Source organism: Pan paniscus, chromosome 14 (genome assembly GCF_029289425.2).
Source record: "Pan paniscus chromosome 14, NHGRI_mPanPan1-v2.0_pri, whole genome shotgun sequence".
In the NCBI taxonomy this organism is placed as follows: Eukaryota; Metazoa; Chordata; class Mammalia; order Primates; family Hominidae; genus Pan; species Pan paniscus.
The window spans coordinates 75,280,273-75,299,548 of NC_073263.2; the positions used below are offsets into that span (position 1 = coordinate 75,280,273).

The 19,276-nt window shown below is 37.8% G+C and overlaps 1 protein-coding gene across 4 annotated transcripts in view; it reads right to left on the reverse strand.

Annotated features, from left to right (window-relative positions):
* Positions 1–19,276, reverse strand: part of KLF12 (KLF transcription factor 12) — a 449,527-nt gene that overhangs the window by 12,598 nt on the left and 417,653 nt on the right. For all 4 annotated transcript variants that reach the window (XM_034936790.3, XM_008952787.6, XM_008952789.5 and 1 more), the window contains one exon: positions 16,687–16,844. In XM_034936790.3, the coding sequence (XP_034792681.1) occupies positions 16,687–16,844 (158 nt within the window). The remainder of the gene's footprint in view (positions 1–16,686; positions 16,845–19,276) is intronic.

Genomic DNA, 19,276 nt, shown 5'->3' on the forward strand with positions numbered 1-19,276 from the left:
CACTTATTTATTTACACATCATTCTGGCTGTTTTCCAGAGATGGAAGAGTTGAATAGTTGCAACATATAATGTATGGCCTTCAATGCCTAAGACCTTTACTATCTAGTCTTCTATGGAAGGGGTTTGCCAACCCCTGATTTTTATAAGAGATGGCCATCTCTGCTTTTTGTAAGCTTCGTGAATATGTTAGCTTATTGAATTGGGATTATATATTACACATTGGGTGTTTGAAATGGGTGGGTGAGGGAATGTTTTAGTTACAGTTCAATCACTTAATCTCAAATTAGGATCCTCGATTCAAATTCTAACAGTCCTCTCAGTAATAAACACACATGATATTTCAAATACTTCAAATTGATTTCTGGGCAACAGGAAATGAGTCACTCTCTTAAAAGACTCACCCACTGAGGACAGTGGCTCAGGCTTATAATCCCAGCTACTTGGGAAGCTGAGGCAGGAAGATCCCACTTGAGGCCAGGAGTTTGAGATCATCCTGGGCAATACAGTGAGCCCCCCCCACCCCGCTACTGCAATCTCTAAAATAAAAATAAAAATAAAAAAACGTAGCCAGGTGCAGTGGCTCACATCTGCAGCCCCAGCGATTCGGGAAGCTGAGGTGAAAGGATTGCTTGAGACCAAGACTTCCGGTCTACAGATGTGCTATGATCATGCAGCTGCTTTCCAGCCTGTGTGATCAGGCAAGACCCCACCTCCAAAATATAAAAATAAATAATTTTTAAAAATGAAAATAAAAAAAATTGAAAAAGGCTCACCCAACTCAATCAGACCTAAAAATATCCTCAGAATCTTCTGCTCATTAAAAAAGTACAATAACCTCACCTATGAGGGTGAAGGTTACATGGTATGAAGTGCAGGAGTGCCTCTCCATACTTCACCTGGTAACCAAAAGTAAGGATTCTACATTATGATGGTGCCCCACCTCACCTCCAGCTCCTTTAAATACCGTTGTATTAAAATAGCCACTGTGAACACTGATGAGTTACCTTCCTATTGAGTCTGGGAGATGGGGTTACAACATGAGAAGGATCAGAAAGTAGAAGCTGAGATGTTTGGAACTGTTTCTAAGATGGCTATTTTAAAGGCAGAAGCAGCAGGGAAAACAGCACCTGGTAGAGCAAGGGTTTGTCTGAGCCCATAAATGTTGAGTGGGGAAACAGTGCAAGTGAAGTGTGATCAAGTGTACTAAACAATCATGAAAAACAAGGGAAGAGGCCTCAGAAATACAAAAGGCAGATACTTTCCTACTCCACGAATAAAATCAATAAAAATGATATATAAATTATAAGCTAGGCCAGATGCGGTGGTTCATGGCAGTAATCCCAGCACTTAGGGAGGCTGAGGTGAGAGGATCAATCACTTGAGGCCAGGAGTTCAAGACCAGCTTGGGCAATATAGCAAAACCTTATCTCTATCAAATAAATAAATCAGTTGGTGTAGTGGCGCGCATCTGTAGTCCCAGCTACTTGGGAGGCTGAGGCATGAGAATCACTTGAACCCAGGAGGTGGAGGTTGCAGTGAGCTGGGATGGTGCTACCGCACTCCAGCCTGGGTGACAGCACAAGACTCTGTCTCAAAAAAAAATAATAAATAAATAAATAAATAAATTAATTAATTAAAAAGAAAAAAATAAAAAAAATTTATAAGCTATTTGGGGCTAAGTAACTAATGAAGGCATATAATAAGGAATGAAAACCTTTCCTATGTGGGGGAGGGGAAGAAAGTATATCAGAAAACAGTAATTTAATTATCTAAGTGATAAAATGAATTTTCCTTGAAATTTTCCTTATAAAAACATACACTTTTACGATCCCCCCAAAAATCCTATGCATAATATTCTTCACTCCCATTGCCCCATTAATAAAACTAGAATTTAAGCATTCTCTCACCATGCTTAAAAAAAAAAGAAAACAATATCTTCAATTCTCTCCTCAAAATTAGAGGCTGAGCTATGGGGGTAGGGGAAGAGAAGATGGCTACTGTGTCCAGCCAGAGAGCTCAAGAGAGACCTGTTTTCATTATACACGCCCAGTGCCTAGTATTTCATTAAAAAAAAAACAAAACAAAACAGGAAAGAAAGTCTATAAGTGCTCTCTTTAGACTAGTGAAATTTTAGAAATGGATACCAAAAATTTGAGTAGCTACTGCATTGTGTTTTAACAGGACACTGTATCTTATGTTTGTGCTTTGAAGCAATTTAAAGCACACAATCTTATAAACACATTAAGATAGCAGAAACTAACTTCATGATGAGAGTAAAAAAACTAATTAGAAAGATAATTAAGTTTGTAAGATATCCAGTAGTATGTGTAAATGAGCCCTGAAAGGCTATCATAAAGAACAGAATTGTCCTTTTTGTCTTCTTTCCTTTAAAAACTTGCTAGAAAATAGAAAGCTAAATATAATTTTTAAGAAGTCAGCAGCAGGGACAGAATGGTGAATTTTCCATGAAAATGTTCGTATGTAAAGAGTTGGCTGGGACAATAAATGGAGTCAGACCCCTCCCAGGGCCTGGGCTGCTGCTGCACCTGGGCAACTCTGCATCAGGTTGAACAATGGTGATCAGAAACTTGATTTCTATTAATTTCTTTAGAAATAATGCATTTCCCTTAAATTCATTTGAATTAGAATTCTTCAAATTACTTGAATTCTGTAACACACATAAGAGGAATGTGCAAATGTGTTATTCAAAACTATTTTCTCTGGAAATAAGCTAAAAATAAAGACAGCCTACCTACCTTCTTTGCTTCTTTTGTCTAACTCACAGGTACACAGTTAACCCCTTTTGACAATAGTCTTTAAAAATGTGTTTTATATTTTTCTGAATAATCTAAAGTTTTGACTTTACTTTGATTTGATAATCTTTGATTTTGGTTTCTTATATTAAATCTATGAAAGAGCAAACTTACAGAAAAAGGTATTGTGCATTTCTTTGCCAACAAATCTTAATAAGTTTTTTTTTTTTTTTTTTAAGTTGAGACATTACATTTTTGATGTAAAGAGAAAAATCAAAGGACACTAGTTGGGTAACGGGTGGCTAGCTGGGTGATACCATGCCAGTGCTTGGTGTATAGTTTATTAACTTCTAGGTCTTCAATTCTGAAGGGATGGTCTCTATGTCCCATGATAAATCCTTAGGCCACTTCCAGGTTTTGTATTTAAAAAAAAAAGAATATGACCATTTTCACCACAACCTGTGCTTCTCCAGTTCTGTGAAAAACCTGGACTAAACTAGGAAAACTTCTGAAAAAGAAACGTGTTAACCAACACTAATAAGAAGAGCATCTGTTTTTTAAAGTGAAATAGTCCTCTAAATGTTAAAAAAGACAACATATCACACACATACACACACAAAAAGGGTGGGGGAGGTGTGGTTGTTATTGTTCATCCTGAAAACTCTGTAACTCCATTTCGGAGTTCATGTTAAATACAACTTTCTATGTATATGCAGCATATAAAAATGTAGGTATTATTTAAATAGACTAAGTGTTCTGGGAAAACAAAAACTCACATCAGGGTTTTGTTTTGTTTTTTCTTGAAATAACCAACTGATGGATTATGAAAACGGCTGTCTCTTTCAATTTTGGTTAAAGAAAAGGATTAAGAGTCACTAAGTGCATTTCCATGACATTTACCCAGCAGAAGGCAGAATAAAGTCTAAAGAAAACACCAGGTATTGAATGGATTCCCAAAACCCACCAAACAAAAATAACTTTTTCAGGTACCTCCCATTTCGCCATCTGAAATGCTGAAAGGTACATGTGCACTGAGACAAAAGACAGGTGCCCTTTCATATTAAAATGACGTGTGAGCAACGCACATAAGAGGAATGTGCAGTTTGAAAAAGCCTGTGTTAAACAAAACACCCATGTTCTCATCAGCTTCTCTATTATTTTCTCAAGCAACTGAAAAGGAACACCTTTTGCAACAGGAAGCACAGGCATTTTCTTAGGTTCAGAAGTGCATTTCTGAAACGTGTCCCTGTTTAACTTTTATAAAGTTACGGGGCCCCAGACACTGACAAATGAGCTTCATTACATTCAAGGCTCAACGTATTTGCTGTGACAATCTGTTTCACTTGAGGAATGGTATTTGCATATGAGGAAAAAAACGAGAATCAAGATTCCTATCTTGTCTTCTGGTTTCTGTTACATTAGTTCATGAAAGTTCACAGAATCTAGATCTGGAAGGAAATTAGGTACCTTCAAGATGAGGAAACTGAAACCTAGAGGCCAGGAAAGAGCTGAGATTACAAGGCCCCTGACTTGTCTACAGACAGACCAGGCGGCTATACCTCTTCATAGGTTACGGCAGCATACAATACCACAGGTTTTGAAATCTGAAAGAGCACACAGCCATATACAGGCTTAGTCACCTATATGAGATCGATCCAAGGCCAAAAAGTTAAGCTTTCTGAAAGCTTCCCAGTTTGAAAGCTTCCCAGTTTCCTCATCTGTAAAACAGGAATGCCATTTACTCCTGCAGCACTGTTGGGAAACTCAAAAATACACACACTACATGCCTGGCAAATAATACCCACTCAATAAAGGATATTTTATATTTACAAAATTCAGGGTATTTCTGTTTTTATAAAGAAATAAAAATAATATAAAGTTAAAAATGGATCCTGTTTGCTATTTTTTCAGCAATTAATTATAGTTTTGGGGTAAGCGGATGCCAATCCTGATGCTGATTTTCTTAACATTTTAAAGTATAAAGCTACTTTATAGGCCAAGCAGACCAATCTATTCCATAATGTCCATTTGGTCCTGTCAATTCAATCAAATAAGTAATCAATATGCCAGTCTCCATCCTACTGAATTGCCTGGACTGAATTAATTGACTATCTTTTTCATTAGGTATTATGAAGACCAAGTGGGTTCCTTCTTTCCTCCTCTAAATAATACTGCATATTCTCTAATAAGTATTGTTGATAAAAATTATATTTGCTAAAGCATATAGTACTTTCCATGTACCATACTTTGCTCTAAGAGCTTTATGGATATTACCTCATTTAATTTTGACAACTTCCCAAAGAAGTCATTGCAATAACTAACCCCACTTCACCCAGTGTCGTCACCCAGTTAGCATGTGTCTCAATTACCACTCACCCTGCCTCTCAACATTTTAAATTAGTGCTGTCATAAACCAGGATATCTGGTCAGAACTGGGCACGGAGACTGCAAATGTGAGCTACTACTCACAGGACAGACAATAGTGTTAACAAACACAGGCTAGCCCTTCTCACCCAGAAATCCAATATAAGTGAACTAAAATATCCCATAATAAAAGTGAACTTTAGTGTAAGTAAAAAGTTCAAGGTCAAAAGACAATATTTTATTTGGCTGTTCTGAGTTTTCATTTCTACGTAGTGACCTTTCTTTTCCTATGTGACTGGTTACTTTTTCCTTGGTTTCTTTTGCAGAGACCTCTTCCTTTACCTGTTGCATAAACGTTTCCAAAGATTTTGACTTAACTTCTCACGTGGCAGGTGTTCCTCTTGGCTCATATGTCTTCCACTACAACCTATAAGGGAAAAGACTCCTAAGCAGCTATACCTCAGTCTCTCTCCTAAGCGCCAGAGAGGGAGACAGGACATTTCCAACTGGTGGTCTGAAAGCATCTTCAATACGACCAAAACTTGCTCAGCATTTACCACCTAAACATGTTCCTCTTCCGGTTTTTCTGGAAAAACAGTAATTCCATCTACTCAGGTACCAAATCATCAATGTCTCCAGTTGGAGAGATTTCTTGGACTCTTCCCTCTGTGTGACTCCCTGCCTGCCCCACTCTGATAATTACATCTGCCAGTTCTGCCTTCTAAAATCTATCCAGCAATCCTCCCAGTTTATCCCCACAGTGGTGGTCTACCTTGCTTTAGGTCCTTTCCACCTTTTACCAGGACCAGTTTCTAATGATTCTGTTTCTCCGTCTTGCCTCCTATGCACACCAATTTATTGTCCATGCTGTAGAGAAAGAAAACTTTTTGAAAGATAATCTGATCATGCCACTTGTTGGCCCCATAGTACCCTGAGACACTCTCTTCACACCACGCTGTGATTGAAGGTTTTCCTCTCTGTCCGACTCAGCAGTGCCGTACTGAGGATGACTTTGAGCCTTCTTACCACTGTATCCCCAGGGCCTAACACATTAGTGCTGTGTGCTAATAAAGACTTGTTGATCAAAGGAGTGAAACTACTTTAATTTAAATACTTTGTTCTTTTAAAAATAGAACATAGGAGGGTCAACATAAGAGTAATCTATTTTGTGAGACAAAGAGAGTACACTGTTTACATTCTATCTATTCTATAATGTTTTCTTGTCTAATGAATTAGAATACATACTTTTGAAAATAAAAATATATTTGTGAGGTATCATTTAATACTAGTGCCACTTACAGTTCTAGTCTGCAAACAAATATTTTGTTTTAAACCTCTGAAATTAGTAACGTGTGACTGAGCCTTGTATTTTGTTGCTCAAATGAGCATTATTTTAACATTTAAAATATATCTCTTACAATTCTATTATTCTTAGTTATGGAGATTTTTAATTGAATTATCATAAGCATTATGAATCAACATTTTATTTACTTATTTATTTTGAGATGGAGTCTTTCTCTGTCGCCCAGGCTGGAGTGCAGTGGCATGGTCTCAGCTCACTGCAACCTCTGCCTCCCAGGTTCAAGCGATGCTCTTGCCTCAGACTCCTGAGTAGCTGGTACTACAGGTGTACACCACCATGCCCAGCTAATTTTTGTAATTTTAGTAGAGATGGCTTTTGCCATGTTGGCCAGGCTGTTCTAGAAGTCCTGACCTCAGATGATCCTCCCACGTCAGCCTCCCAAAGAGCTAGGATTACAGGTGTAAGCCAATGCGCCCAATCCTATTTTTATATATTCTTTAATGATGAATCTATGTTCTATCAAAATACAATTCCTTATTGTCTTTAATAATTCCATTAAAACCACAAATTTTATATTAGTAGTTAATTTTACCATTTAGGATATGACCAACACTCAAATCTAGTTATTCTTAGGCAGAATGAGAGAAAGTAGAAAGACTGAAGATATTATTATTCCATACCTTTTATATAACCCAGCTTTGATGGATGTATGGATAAAATGAAGCCAGAAGCAAAGGAAGGAGAATGATGTCACAAAGACACTATAAAGATCCCATGGCGGCCGGGTGCAGTGGCTCACGCCTGTAATCCCAGCACTTTGGGAAGCAGAGGTGGGTGGATCACGAGGTCATGAGATCGAGACCATCCTGTCCAACATGGTGAAACCCCGTCTCTATTAAAAATACAAAAATTAGCTGGGCGTGGTGGCACACACTTGTAGTCCCAGCCACTTGGGAGGCTGAGGCAGGAGAGACACTTGAACCTGGGAGGCAGAGGTTGCAGTGAGCCGAGATCGTGCCACTGTACTCCTCTAGCCTGGCGACAGAGTGAGACTCCATCTCAAAACAAACAAACAAACAAAAAAACCTATGGCATCTTTAACTTTGCACTGTCATTGATAATTTATGTGCTAATGCAAACAGAATTATGAAACACAACTCATTTAGTTATTTATTTAAATGAGGTAATAATGGATAGGTTTAGAAGTCTTTTCTAAATATAGGAAAAAAGATCAACTTATTTTTAATTGATAGGTTTAGAAGTCTTTTCTAAATATAGGAAAAAAGATCAACTGGTTTTTAAATAAAAATAAGGTAAAACTTTTAAAACAAAATTTGATCAACTATGTACAGAATGGTTGCCTACATTCCAATCATTGTAAATCTTAAGCATGTGTGTCTAAACAGTAACTCTCCATGATAGGTTAAAATGACTCTCTTCCCCACTGATGAAAATAAGTGCTACACCTGCAAAACATTTTGTTACCAATCCAAATTTTTTGTTTTCCTTGTTGGAGGTGGCACTGAAACATGCTTGTCTGCATAGGCAGGTGATGCTCGCTGCATCCCCCCAGTCAGGACCAATGACCCCTTCAGTGCTGCTGTAGCAACCTGCATAGAGCTCGCTCAGGGCTTTCCTATTACGTATTATTTTATATGCTGGATATGTGTGAATGAGGCCGTCTCTCCCACCAGATTTAGGACTCCTTGCTGTCTTCATTTGTACACGGCACCCATTACAGTCAAAGAGCTGTGTGCCAAACAAGCACTCAAGAGCAGCCTATTTAATTTTATTTAATGATTAATGCTTTTGGTCCACATCTTCTCACTGGCTTCTAATAAAATTTTAGTAGACTACGGAGAAAGACCACTCTATGTTAATTAAAGCCTTAAAAACAGATTAAAGTCTCTTGCTCTCTCATTACTTTACCGTCCCTGAAGGGCTGATGCTGAACAGGTAGGTACTGCTGGGTAGACATGCATAGGAGCACGGTTCCAGTGAAGAGAGAAGACTCGTAGGTTATCAGCAAACTAGTCTGAGACCAGATATAAGGAAAAGCATAGGCTCGAGAGAAACCAGAGTTTCAATCCTGCTTTCCTCATACCTGCCCATGTCCACGTGCCCTAACCTTGCTCCTTTCCAGGGATTTACATGTGTGATGAAAATATGTAAAGCACTCGAAGAGGTATGTTTGTGTTCAAAGGTAAAAAAGAAAACCTGAGATTCACACAAGTAGTTTGTCTAAGTTCACCAACAAGTTAGGGGCCAAAGAGATTGAAACTTTTGTCTCTGGACTTCAAGTTTGGTGATATTTCTATTATATTTTCTAATGTCTCAGCAGTTACCAATATAGCTCATATTCATGAGCTATTTGATCAGGACTTACAAACAACTTACGGGGAGAGGATTTTTCCTTGAAAAATGTCAGTGTGCCCTTAAATGATTTATTATCTTGGCATCACTAAGCACTATGCTTCATCTAACAAGGAACCTAGATGGGGGGGTCTGAAATGGAGCTTTATGTGGAATGAGCTATTTAATTAATGAATACAGATGTGAAGTCATGAACAGCAGCACTCGCTCGTCTGAAGATCTAGCAACCACAAGCACCTGCGAACAAAAGGCCACCAGGATGCACAGCTGTCACAAAGCCCCTGATTTTCTTTGTAGGAATATCCTCAAACCACTTCAGAATCTCATCCAGTAAATGAAGATGAAGATTCAAATTAGAAGCAAGAAATACAGGAATAGCAGCAAGAAATGATGAGGCAAGTAAGAAAGTGAGAAAAGACAGAATCTGCAATCATTTAGGATCGCTATGTGTGGAGGGGCGTGTGTACATATGTGTGTGTGCATTCCAAATATGTAATCAAATATAATTAATGGAATAAACATGTAATAGTATTTGATATTAATTACAGAGACTTCATTCATCAAGAGAAAAAATTATTAAATAATGTGTGGTTTCATAAAGGTAGGGAAGATCATACTGTGGAAACCATTAAATCAGAATTGCTTAATATTTTTAAGTGTCTATATGAATAAACTTCCTTAATGTACAAAATTCAGATGTGAATAATTCCTAAGAAATGTGACTACCTTAAGTTTACTAATTTTTAAGGTTAGAGGTGTATGGCTTTCATATGAATTAAAATGAATATTATACAGGATTACCTACTGGGCCTCACAAATTTATCAGAGAACAGTATGTCAATTGGGGATAGAAAATATTTCCAGATTCATTTGAACAGACTATTTTTACATATTGCAATTCCTTTGCAAAAAAAATTTGATTTTATCTTTATTTTGCCTTTTTAAAAATTCATCATTAAATTGTAACATTCTGCAGAACACTGATAATGTCAGTGTCATTGTTCCATTTTAATGTCATGTCATACATACTGTTAGAGTTCTAGTTTCTTTTCAGACCCTCTTCTAGACTAGACCCAACATCTGGTTCTGGTGCACCATCTAGTGGCTGTAGGAATCACTGATGCCTGAATGTTACTTGCTTTTACTGCATTGTAGAAATTACTAGAGCATTTATTTTTTAGAAAATAGTGAGAATTCTAAAGAGCAAAACCAAATTCACAAAATTATTTTCTTCTAAAATTCAAATGCAAATCAGTTAATAAGCAATAGAATTCTTAACGTGAGGGAATCCATAGTGCATAATTGTTTTGTATAGCACATATTTAAATGACCATATTAATTTAAATGGCAATGTATACTCATTTAAGTACTAATATTTATTTGTGAATATGCATATTTATTTAAATACTCTGTAAACTGCTTCATGTACATAGACCCACAATTTAGACAGTGGATATAAATAATTAACCTGCTGACAATAATGTGTATGTGATGGCTGAGATATATTTTTTCCTTTTTTTGACATGCCTTAAATGATTAAGCACAAGCAGGCATTAATAAACTCATTCAAAAATACTTGGTCACATCTTCGTGTTATTATCTAAACTGTACACTCATGAAAATATACTTATTTTTAATTTAGAAAGGCACTCCTCAGCATTTCTTTTTCTATTCTAAATTCTTTGCTAATATCTAGAAAATGTACCTCTTTCAAATACCTACAAATATGTTTAAGTTACTAAGTTGTAAATAAAAAGATGACTGATCAGGTACTTATATGGTACAAAAAGATCAAGCATTAAAGGCAAAATTAACTTTCTCAAAGCAAGTTTCTCACTGATACTTACTCCCCTCCCATAGCGTGCATGGCTCTCGTAAGTCAACTGGTATAATCCCAAACTCCAAATTAATTGTTGGTCACACACACGTAACTTACTCAATACGCCTGAAGCAAAGGTAAGGCTAAGAAGATGTTTACTAAGAGCATGCAAACCAACCTGATTCCCTATAGAACTAGTTTTGATTTCATTTTGAACACTGTTACAAAATCTTATACATAATTATAAATCAGAAGTCAGGATGGGCTCATTTTGAACTAGTTACAGAAAATCAACCAAATTTCACTTTTTTTCTTTCTAAAAATAATGTTATTTGACTGATAATAGTTCAAGGAAGCCATGACTGCACATAGTAACTATCTCTCTGCTAAGTGGATGAATGGATTTGACATATCTTGGTTTTGGGCAGGTATTTCACAAGGACATTTAGATTTAACTGTGAGGCAGAGAAATGTGAGCTGGAAACAGGAGAGCTAGTGGATTCTGGCTACTGTTTAAAGAATTAAGACCTATCTGAATGGAGGCCTCTCGGATCATGTCTTAGGGTTTTTTCCTTGAACGCATCCCATTCAATACATTCATCAATTACCTGGCACAGATGAAGAAGCTGAAACAGACAGCAAAAATAATAAAAGCAAAGTGGGTAGGGAGAACTTTCAAGTCATTTCAATTTATTAGAATAATGGGCCCAAATCAAGAAAATGAATATAGAATAATTATTTCTTAGACTTGAAAAAGTATGTGCAACCTCAGAATAATGATTCTGTCCTGTATTTACAGCCTGTGCCTCAACACTTTCAGTGATAGGGAACACACTGCTTCCAAGCAAAGCCATCATTAAGGGACAGCTCCAACCACACATACAACATGGCATGTTTAGGTTTAAAAGAAATCTATTATAGGTACAAGGGATAGACAAGATACAGTTGTTAGCAGTTTTTGATTTAGATAACCTAATAGAGTAAACTGCTAAAAAAAACTTAACACCATTTTTGCATATACAAGCATATCTTATTTTCCTGCACTTCACTTTATTGCATTTCGAAGATATTGTCTGTGTGTGTGTGTGTGTGTGTGTGTGTGTGTGTGTGTGTTTACAAATTCAAGTTTTGTGGCAATCCTATGTCAAGCAAGTTTACTGGTGCCATTTTCCCAAGAGCATGTGCTCACTTTGCATCTTTGTGTGATACTTGGGTAACTGTCACAATATTTCAAACTTTTAAATTATTATTATATTTTGTATGGTGATCTGTGATCAGTGACCTTTGATGTTTCTACTTTAATTGTTTTGGGTTCGATGAACTGTACCCAAGACGGCAAACTTAATGAATAAATGTTGTGTGTGTGGTGACTGCATCACTGACCAGCTGCTACCCCATCTTACTCCCTCTTCTTGAGCCCCCCTATTCCTTGAGACACAACAATATTGAAATTAGGCCAGTTAGTAACCCTAAGTGTTCAAGTGAAAGGAAAAGTCATACATCTTTCACTTTAAATCAAAAGCTATAAATGATTATGCTTAGCGAATCAGGCACTTCGAAAGCTGAGATGGGCTGGAAGCTAGGCCTCTTGAGCCAGTTAGCCAAGCTATGAAAGCAAAGGAAAAGTTCCAGAAGGAAATTAAAATGTTATTCCAGTTAACACACAAATGATAAGAAAGCAAAACAGCCTTATCGCTGATTTGGAGAAAGTCTGAGTGGTCTAGATAGAAGATCAAACCAGTTACAATATCCCCCAAAGCTAAAGCCTAATCCAGAGCAAGGGCCACTCTTCAATTCTTCACGGCTGAGAGAGGTAAGAAAGCTGCAGAAGGAAAGTTGGAAGCTAGCGGAGGTTGGTTCATGAGGTTTAAGGACAGAAGCTGTCTCCATAACATATAAGTGCAAGTTGTAGCAGCAAGTGCTGATGTAGAAGCTGCAGCAAGGTATCCAGAAGATCTAGCTAAGATCACTGATGAAGGCAGCCATACTAAACTACAGATTTTCAATGTAGATGATATACCCTCCTATTGAAAGATGTCATGTAGGACTTTCTGAGCTAGAGAGGAGAAGTCAATGCCTAGCTTTAAAGCTTCAAAGGACAGATGGACTCTTGTTAGGGACTAATGGAGACAGTAACCTTCAGCTGAAGCCAAGGCTCATACACTATTCTGAAAATCCTAGGGCCCTTAAAGAATTATGCTAAATCTAATGCTAAATCTGCTTGTGCTGTATAAATGTAACAGCAAAGCTTGGATTTTACAGCATGGTTTACTGAATGTTTTAAGCCCATTGTTGAGGCCTACTGCTCAGAAAAAAAGATTCCTTGAGAAATATTACTGCTCACTGACAATGCACCTGATCACCCTAGAGCTCTGATGAGATGTACAAGGAGATGGATGTTGTTTTTCTGCCTGCTAACACAGCATGCATTCTTCAGCCCACGGATCAAGGAGTCATTTTGACTTTTAAGTCTTATCATTTAAGAAATACATTTCGTAAGACTATAGCTCCATAGCTAGTGATTCCTCTTGTGAATCCAGGCAAATTAAATTTAAAAACCCCTGGAGAGGATTCACCATTCTAGATGCCATTAGGAACATTTGTGATTCATGATAAGTCAAAAATCAACATGAACAGGAATGTGGAAGTAGTTCATTCAATCCTCATCGATGACTTTGAGGGATTCAGGGCTTCCATGGAGAAAGGAATTGCAGATGTGGTGGAAACAGCAGGAAAATTACAATTAGAAGTGGAGCCAGGCGCGGTGGCTCACGCCTGTAATCCCAGCACTTTGGGAGGCTGAGGTGGGCAGATCACCTGAGGTCGAGAGTTCGAGACCAGCCTGACCAACATGAAGAAACCCTGTCTCTACTAAAAATACAAAACTAGCCAGGCGTGGTGGCACATGCCTGTAATCCCAGCTACTTGGGAGGCTGAGGCAGGAGACTCACTTGAAACTGGGAGGCGGAGGCTGAGGTAAGCCGAGATTGCGCCATTGCACTCCAGCCTGGGTAACAAGAGCGAAACTCCATGTCAAAAAAAAAAAAAAAAAAAAAAAAAAGGAATTAGAAGTGGAGCCTGAAGATGTGACTGAATTCCTGCAATCTCATGATAAAACTTGAATGAATGAGGAACTGCTTCTTACGGATGTGCAAAAAAAGTGATTCTTGAAATGGAATGTATTCCCAGTGAAGATGCTGTCAACACTGTCCAAATTACAATGAAGGATTTAGAAGATTTTATAAACTTAGTTGATAAAGCAGCATCAGAAGATTGACTGCAATTTAGAAAGAAGTTCTATGGTGGGTAAAATGTTATGAAACAGCACCACTGGCTACAGGGAAATCTTCTATGAAATAAGAGTCCACTGATGTGGCAAACTTTATTGCTGTCTTAAGAAATTTCCACATCCACTCCAACCTTTAGCAACTATCACCCTGATCAGTCAGCAGCCATCAACACAGAGGCAAGACCCTCCACTAGTCAAAAGATTACGACTCTAAAGGCTCAGATGACTGTTAGTACTTGTGAGCAATGAAGTGCTTTTTAATTATGTACTTTTTTTAGACAATGCTATTGCACACTTGAGTATAGTGTAAACACAACTTTTAAATGTAATAGGGAAACAAAAAAATTGTGTGACTTGCTTTCTTGTGATATTTACTTTATTGGGATGGTGGGGAACTGAACCCACAGGATCTTTGAGGTACGCCTGTATTAAGAGAAGTCCATTCACAGGATGTGTTCCCTCAATTTGTGGTATGAAAACTTAAAAAGACACAGTGATCAGTTGGAGTGTATCTACAAAGACACGGCTGAGAAAACTGGAGGTGTTTGATTTGGAGAATTAAGATGTTAGTTGGTTCATGACAGTGTTGAGAGGAACACCGGGGCCAGTGAGTGAAAATTATAGCATTATCATTAGAGCCATTCTGTTCAACCAGAAGGTTCCAAGACCTAAACAGCACCATAAGAGGCTACTGGACATTGTAAGAGAGGAGAACTCTGTCTTCAGATTGTGTTGCAGAAGAATATGCGGCCACTCAGAGCATTTAAGGAGAGTTGGTTAAACTACTAATGTGGGAACAATAGTCAGCCAGAAGTGCCAAAGAGATAATAACAGCTACAACCATCTGGTTGTTAATAACAAATTTTTAAAAATACACATAAGTATGCAGAAAACTGCACAGCAGTGACTTCCTCTCTGCGAAATATGACACGCAAGGGGTTCCCCGAATTAGGAAACACTAGACTGTAACATATAAAGTCCATTCTGACCCTTAGAGTCTGTGATTTCATTGTATTAATAGCCAAGCTAATCAATTCTGCTTCAGCATAGCATTCAAGGTTCAGATTGTTTTGAATTACAATGCATAAATGATGTCTCCTCTGCTCTCATGGTGTATGTTAGAATCTGTAAGATGCAATCCTATACTGCCATGGAGTTAAATCCTTTAATAGTACCTGATTAAAAATTTTCCTCTCTTTCACTGTTCATCACTTGGGTAAGAGGAGTAGAGGTGTCTGTGTGAAAATGAGGCTAATATGTATTCCAGAAAACTCAAAGAGAATAGGAATAACTCAAAATATGTGATGATTCATTGTAGAAAGTCATTTTTTAAAAAACAGAAATGCTCCTATAAAGTCAGTAATATGGTCTAATCATACTTCCTGCCATGATCTGTGTTCACTATCTACTGGTAGGATGGAATATACTTACTCAATTTCCATGTCTTCACACTCATTCTTTGCCTTAATGATAAAGAAACTGACTTAAAAATAGAGCCTAAGAAACAGATAAAAACCTCTCTTTGGGAAGCTCAGAATCGTAGAAAAGGAAGAATCTAGAATAAGTAGAAAAGAGAGGCTGGGTGCAGTGGCTCACACCTGTAATCCCAGAACTCTGAAAGGCCAAGGTGGAAGGACCACTTGAGCACAGGAGTTCAAGACCAGCCTGGCCAACATAGTGAGACCCTGTCTCTAATTAAGTAGGAAAGGGAAAAGAACAGGGAGCAGAGAGGGAACATGGGCTAAATGGAAAAGGATGCTAATTTCAATTATTTTGATACCTAAGCTGGGAGGCAGTTTACAGAGTACAGTTCTTTTCACATGTCTGAGATGGGAATCTGTTACATGTGAAGCTTCCAGTCAGTGGCAGACGTTGTCAAGGAAAGACGCTGGACTGGACTTGCTTGCTGTGAGCCATGTTTTACCGGGAATATGTGAATGAATTTTCCTGCTCTATCGGCTTCTTTGGGCTTCACGCAGTCCAGTCACCACTCTTCTTAGAAGAGGTGGTGGAACTGTGGGGCCCTCTTCCTATCTTCAGTCTCTTGCCAGGGCCTTGCACTGGAGGCATCCTGGAGGAACTGGAAGCTCAGGAAGCCAGAGGATGCCAGCTGAGGGACACAGAAGGCAGAGGATGGGGTGGGCAGGGGCTAAGTGCAGAGTCACCAGTTCATTTCCTAGATGGATGGGGGAACAGTGGCAAAGGCAATGAGTCAATTGTGGTATCAATTTCCTTTTCTGTAAACTGTCAATACTAAAACTCCTCTCCCTATATTAAAAAAAATACCAGTGTGAATCAAATGGAGTTATGCCTGAATGTTTGTAAAAACTTCCCACAATGCTACGTATCTGTCATTTTTTATTTTTCAGTTGTTTACCTATTTGCTATTTGGGAGAGAGTTTTGAGGAGAGCAAAAAGCATCATCTAAAGGAATGGATAAAATACTAACTTTAAGAGAGAGAATAATTTTGTTCAGCTTCTTCTTTGATGTGCCACGTGGACATTTTTTAAAACTGATAGACTATATAATGATTAAGTGGTGATGCTGACTGTGAGAAAGACTACTAGATCACTGTGTTCCCAACATTTTAAAAGCTCAAATACTTCACTGGTTTCTCAAGTTTCTCTCTTTCTCAAGAGAGAGAGAATACATTCCGCCTAGAAGGAGGGAACTGGACTTGAGAGGTACACAGGATGAATGAGTACGAAAGGCTCCCGAGGTAAGTGGCCGGCGCTTTATGGACTCTCACTGGCTCACAGGTGAGAAGCCCTGCAGAGCGGTACCTGTATGTGTCCTCCGGTGAGCCTTCAGGTGAGAACTTTTTGTGTACACTTTGTTGCATCCCTCAAAATCACATCTGTGGATACGCCGTTTTCTGGAGTCTGGGGATTCAGACCGTCTCTGGCGTCTTGTGCTCTCAATACTAAATGGTGAAATTGAACTGGAAAAAGAAAAAGTGGAGTTACATGGTGAGATGCACACCACCCCATTTTGGTTCTGGTGGCATGGGAACATTGTCTCAGACACTACAGCTTCACAGACTCAAGGCCACCATGACCACAGTTCTTGTACCACTTTCTTGGGCAGATCTCACTTTTCGAATCCTGAAAGGCAGGCAGCATGAGTTATTTCTGGCAAAACACTCCAAGGGAGAGAAAGACATGCTTCAAACAACAATAACAAAAACTGAAAGTAAATGAAAGCAGTGGTAGGTGAGTATTTCCTCATTATCAGAAGAAACAATCTGGTAGGGGTAAATTACCATCTCACAGTTTTCCATTTCTGAATATCCTGATAGAGAAGATTTTAAGAAGGCTTGCTATAGACAAATAACAAAATGATACATTTAATAAGTAACAAGAGGGTCTGCACTGCATGTGACAACATAGAAACTCCTGTAAAATCACAAGGTACATTTCTAAACAAGTGAGGTCAGGCTGAAAGAAATGACATCAGTAACATGAATCATGACAAGCTATTTCTGTTTGGTGAAACGCACCTGACATTTAACTTTTCTAGTTGGAGTTTCTTTGTGGTGAGGAATAACGTGCATTGTCTTTAAAGATTAGCTGTACCACCATTATAAAAAAAAGTTTTAACTAAGAAATTTGGCCCTAACTTGCATATTGTTTAATCTGAATGCCCCAGTAGAAAAACAGGATTAGTTTATAATGTCAGGTAATTGACTAACATGTACTTAAAAAAATCTTAATCTCTTTTGATTGAGACAGAAATAATATGACTCATCTTTTTTAGTACCATGACATTCTTTAAAATTACAGTGAGATATGATAAAAAAGCAGTCACTCATATTTCTACTCTACAAAATGTACTACAGTTAATATTTTGACATATTTTCTTCCAGCTTGTTCACATTTTGATGCTTTTAAAAATTAGTTTTTATTGGTAAATCACCTCTTTTAAAAGTTGAACATTACTGATAAAGATCAATTCCCCCCTTGTTTTCCACCATTATCCTGGTCCTTTCTCCTCCTTCCAGGGAAGAGTCTCTATCCTGAGTTTTCTTTACCTCTTTCCAATTCTTTTAAATTATGTTTACCTATACAAATCTGCATTTACAGACATTCATTTTTTGTGTGTGTTTTTTAAGTCATATGAATAATATCATGCTGTTTATATCATTCTGCAAATTGTTTTATTCCTTTTTTTAATTCAACATTTAACATTTGAGATTCATCCATGTCGATATAAATGCCATAATTCATTTATTTGAAGTGCTATATACTTATAACTTACCAATTTTAAGATCTATTTTTAAAATATTTTAACCATCTCCAAAATCAGAATGCTTCTTAAAATTGATGGCTTATTACAGTTTTACTGGCATAACTTTTTTTATTAGTGGTACATAAAGTAACGGTGCATTTTACAATTGATGACATTTTAACTTAGATCGGGGGTCAGTGAACTTTTGCTGTAAAGGACTAGATAGTAAATATTTTATTTCAACACTGAGGGCCACACAGTCTTATGTTGTAGCTAATCAATTCTGCAACTGTATCATGAAAGCAGCTATAGATTATATATAAACAAAGGAATGTGGTTATGTTCCAATGAAACTTTGTTTACAGAAACAGTGGGCTGGCCAGGCACAGTGGCTCAAGCCTGTAATCCCAGCACTTTGGGAAGCTGAGGCAGGAGAACTGCTTGAGCCCAAGAATCTGAGACCAACCTAGGCAAGAAGGAGAGACCCTATCTCTACAAAACAAATAAACAAACCAAAAAACAGTGGGCTGTACTCTGTCCTTGAGCCGTAGCTTGCCGACTATGGAATTAGATGAAACATGGCAGGAATCCAGTGAATATTCACTGCCATTTCCCAAGTGATGGACATATAGACTACTTGTAATTTGCACTTTCATATTGCTCCAGTGAATTTTTTCTGAAAGTCTCTTTCTGCACACGTGTCTTCAGATTTCAGTGTACCTTCTCCCTTTTACTAATAAATTAGGCAAACAAAGCTTTCTGTTAGGTAAGGTCAAATATAAACAACATTTATCTACCTGTGTCTCAGTTTTATGCAAGATCTACCACAGTAGAATGAAAGAACATATGTTATGTATGGCCAAGCCACTTTTTTCAGCTTTCTTATCAATGTGGATTTGTGGTTTTCCACATAATTGACTCACAGTTGCAGGGATCGGAGTCTATCGTGAAAGGAGTCAAAATAGTGTGACTGGCCTGCCTCATGTAAGAACAGCTGTAGTTACTCCTGACAAGGTATATTTTTATCACTGGGTTTGATTCCCATGAACAAGTAAGACTGTGTGGTGATAACAGAGCAACAGTAATTCATTTCTGGAATATGTAGTTATGAAAATAAATATTGATCTTGGCGCTTCCTTTTTTTTC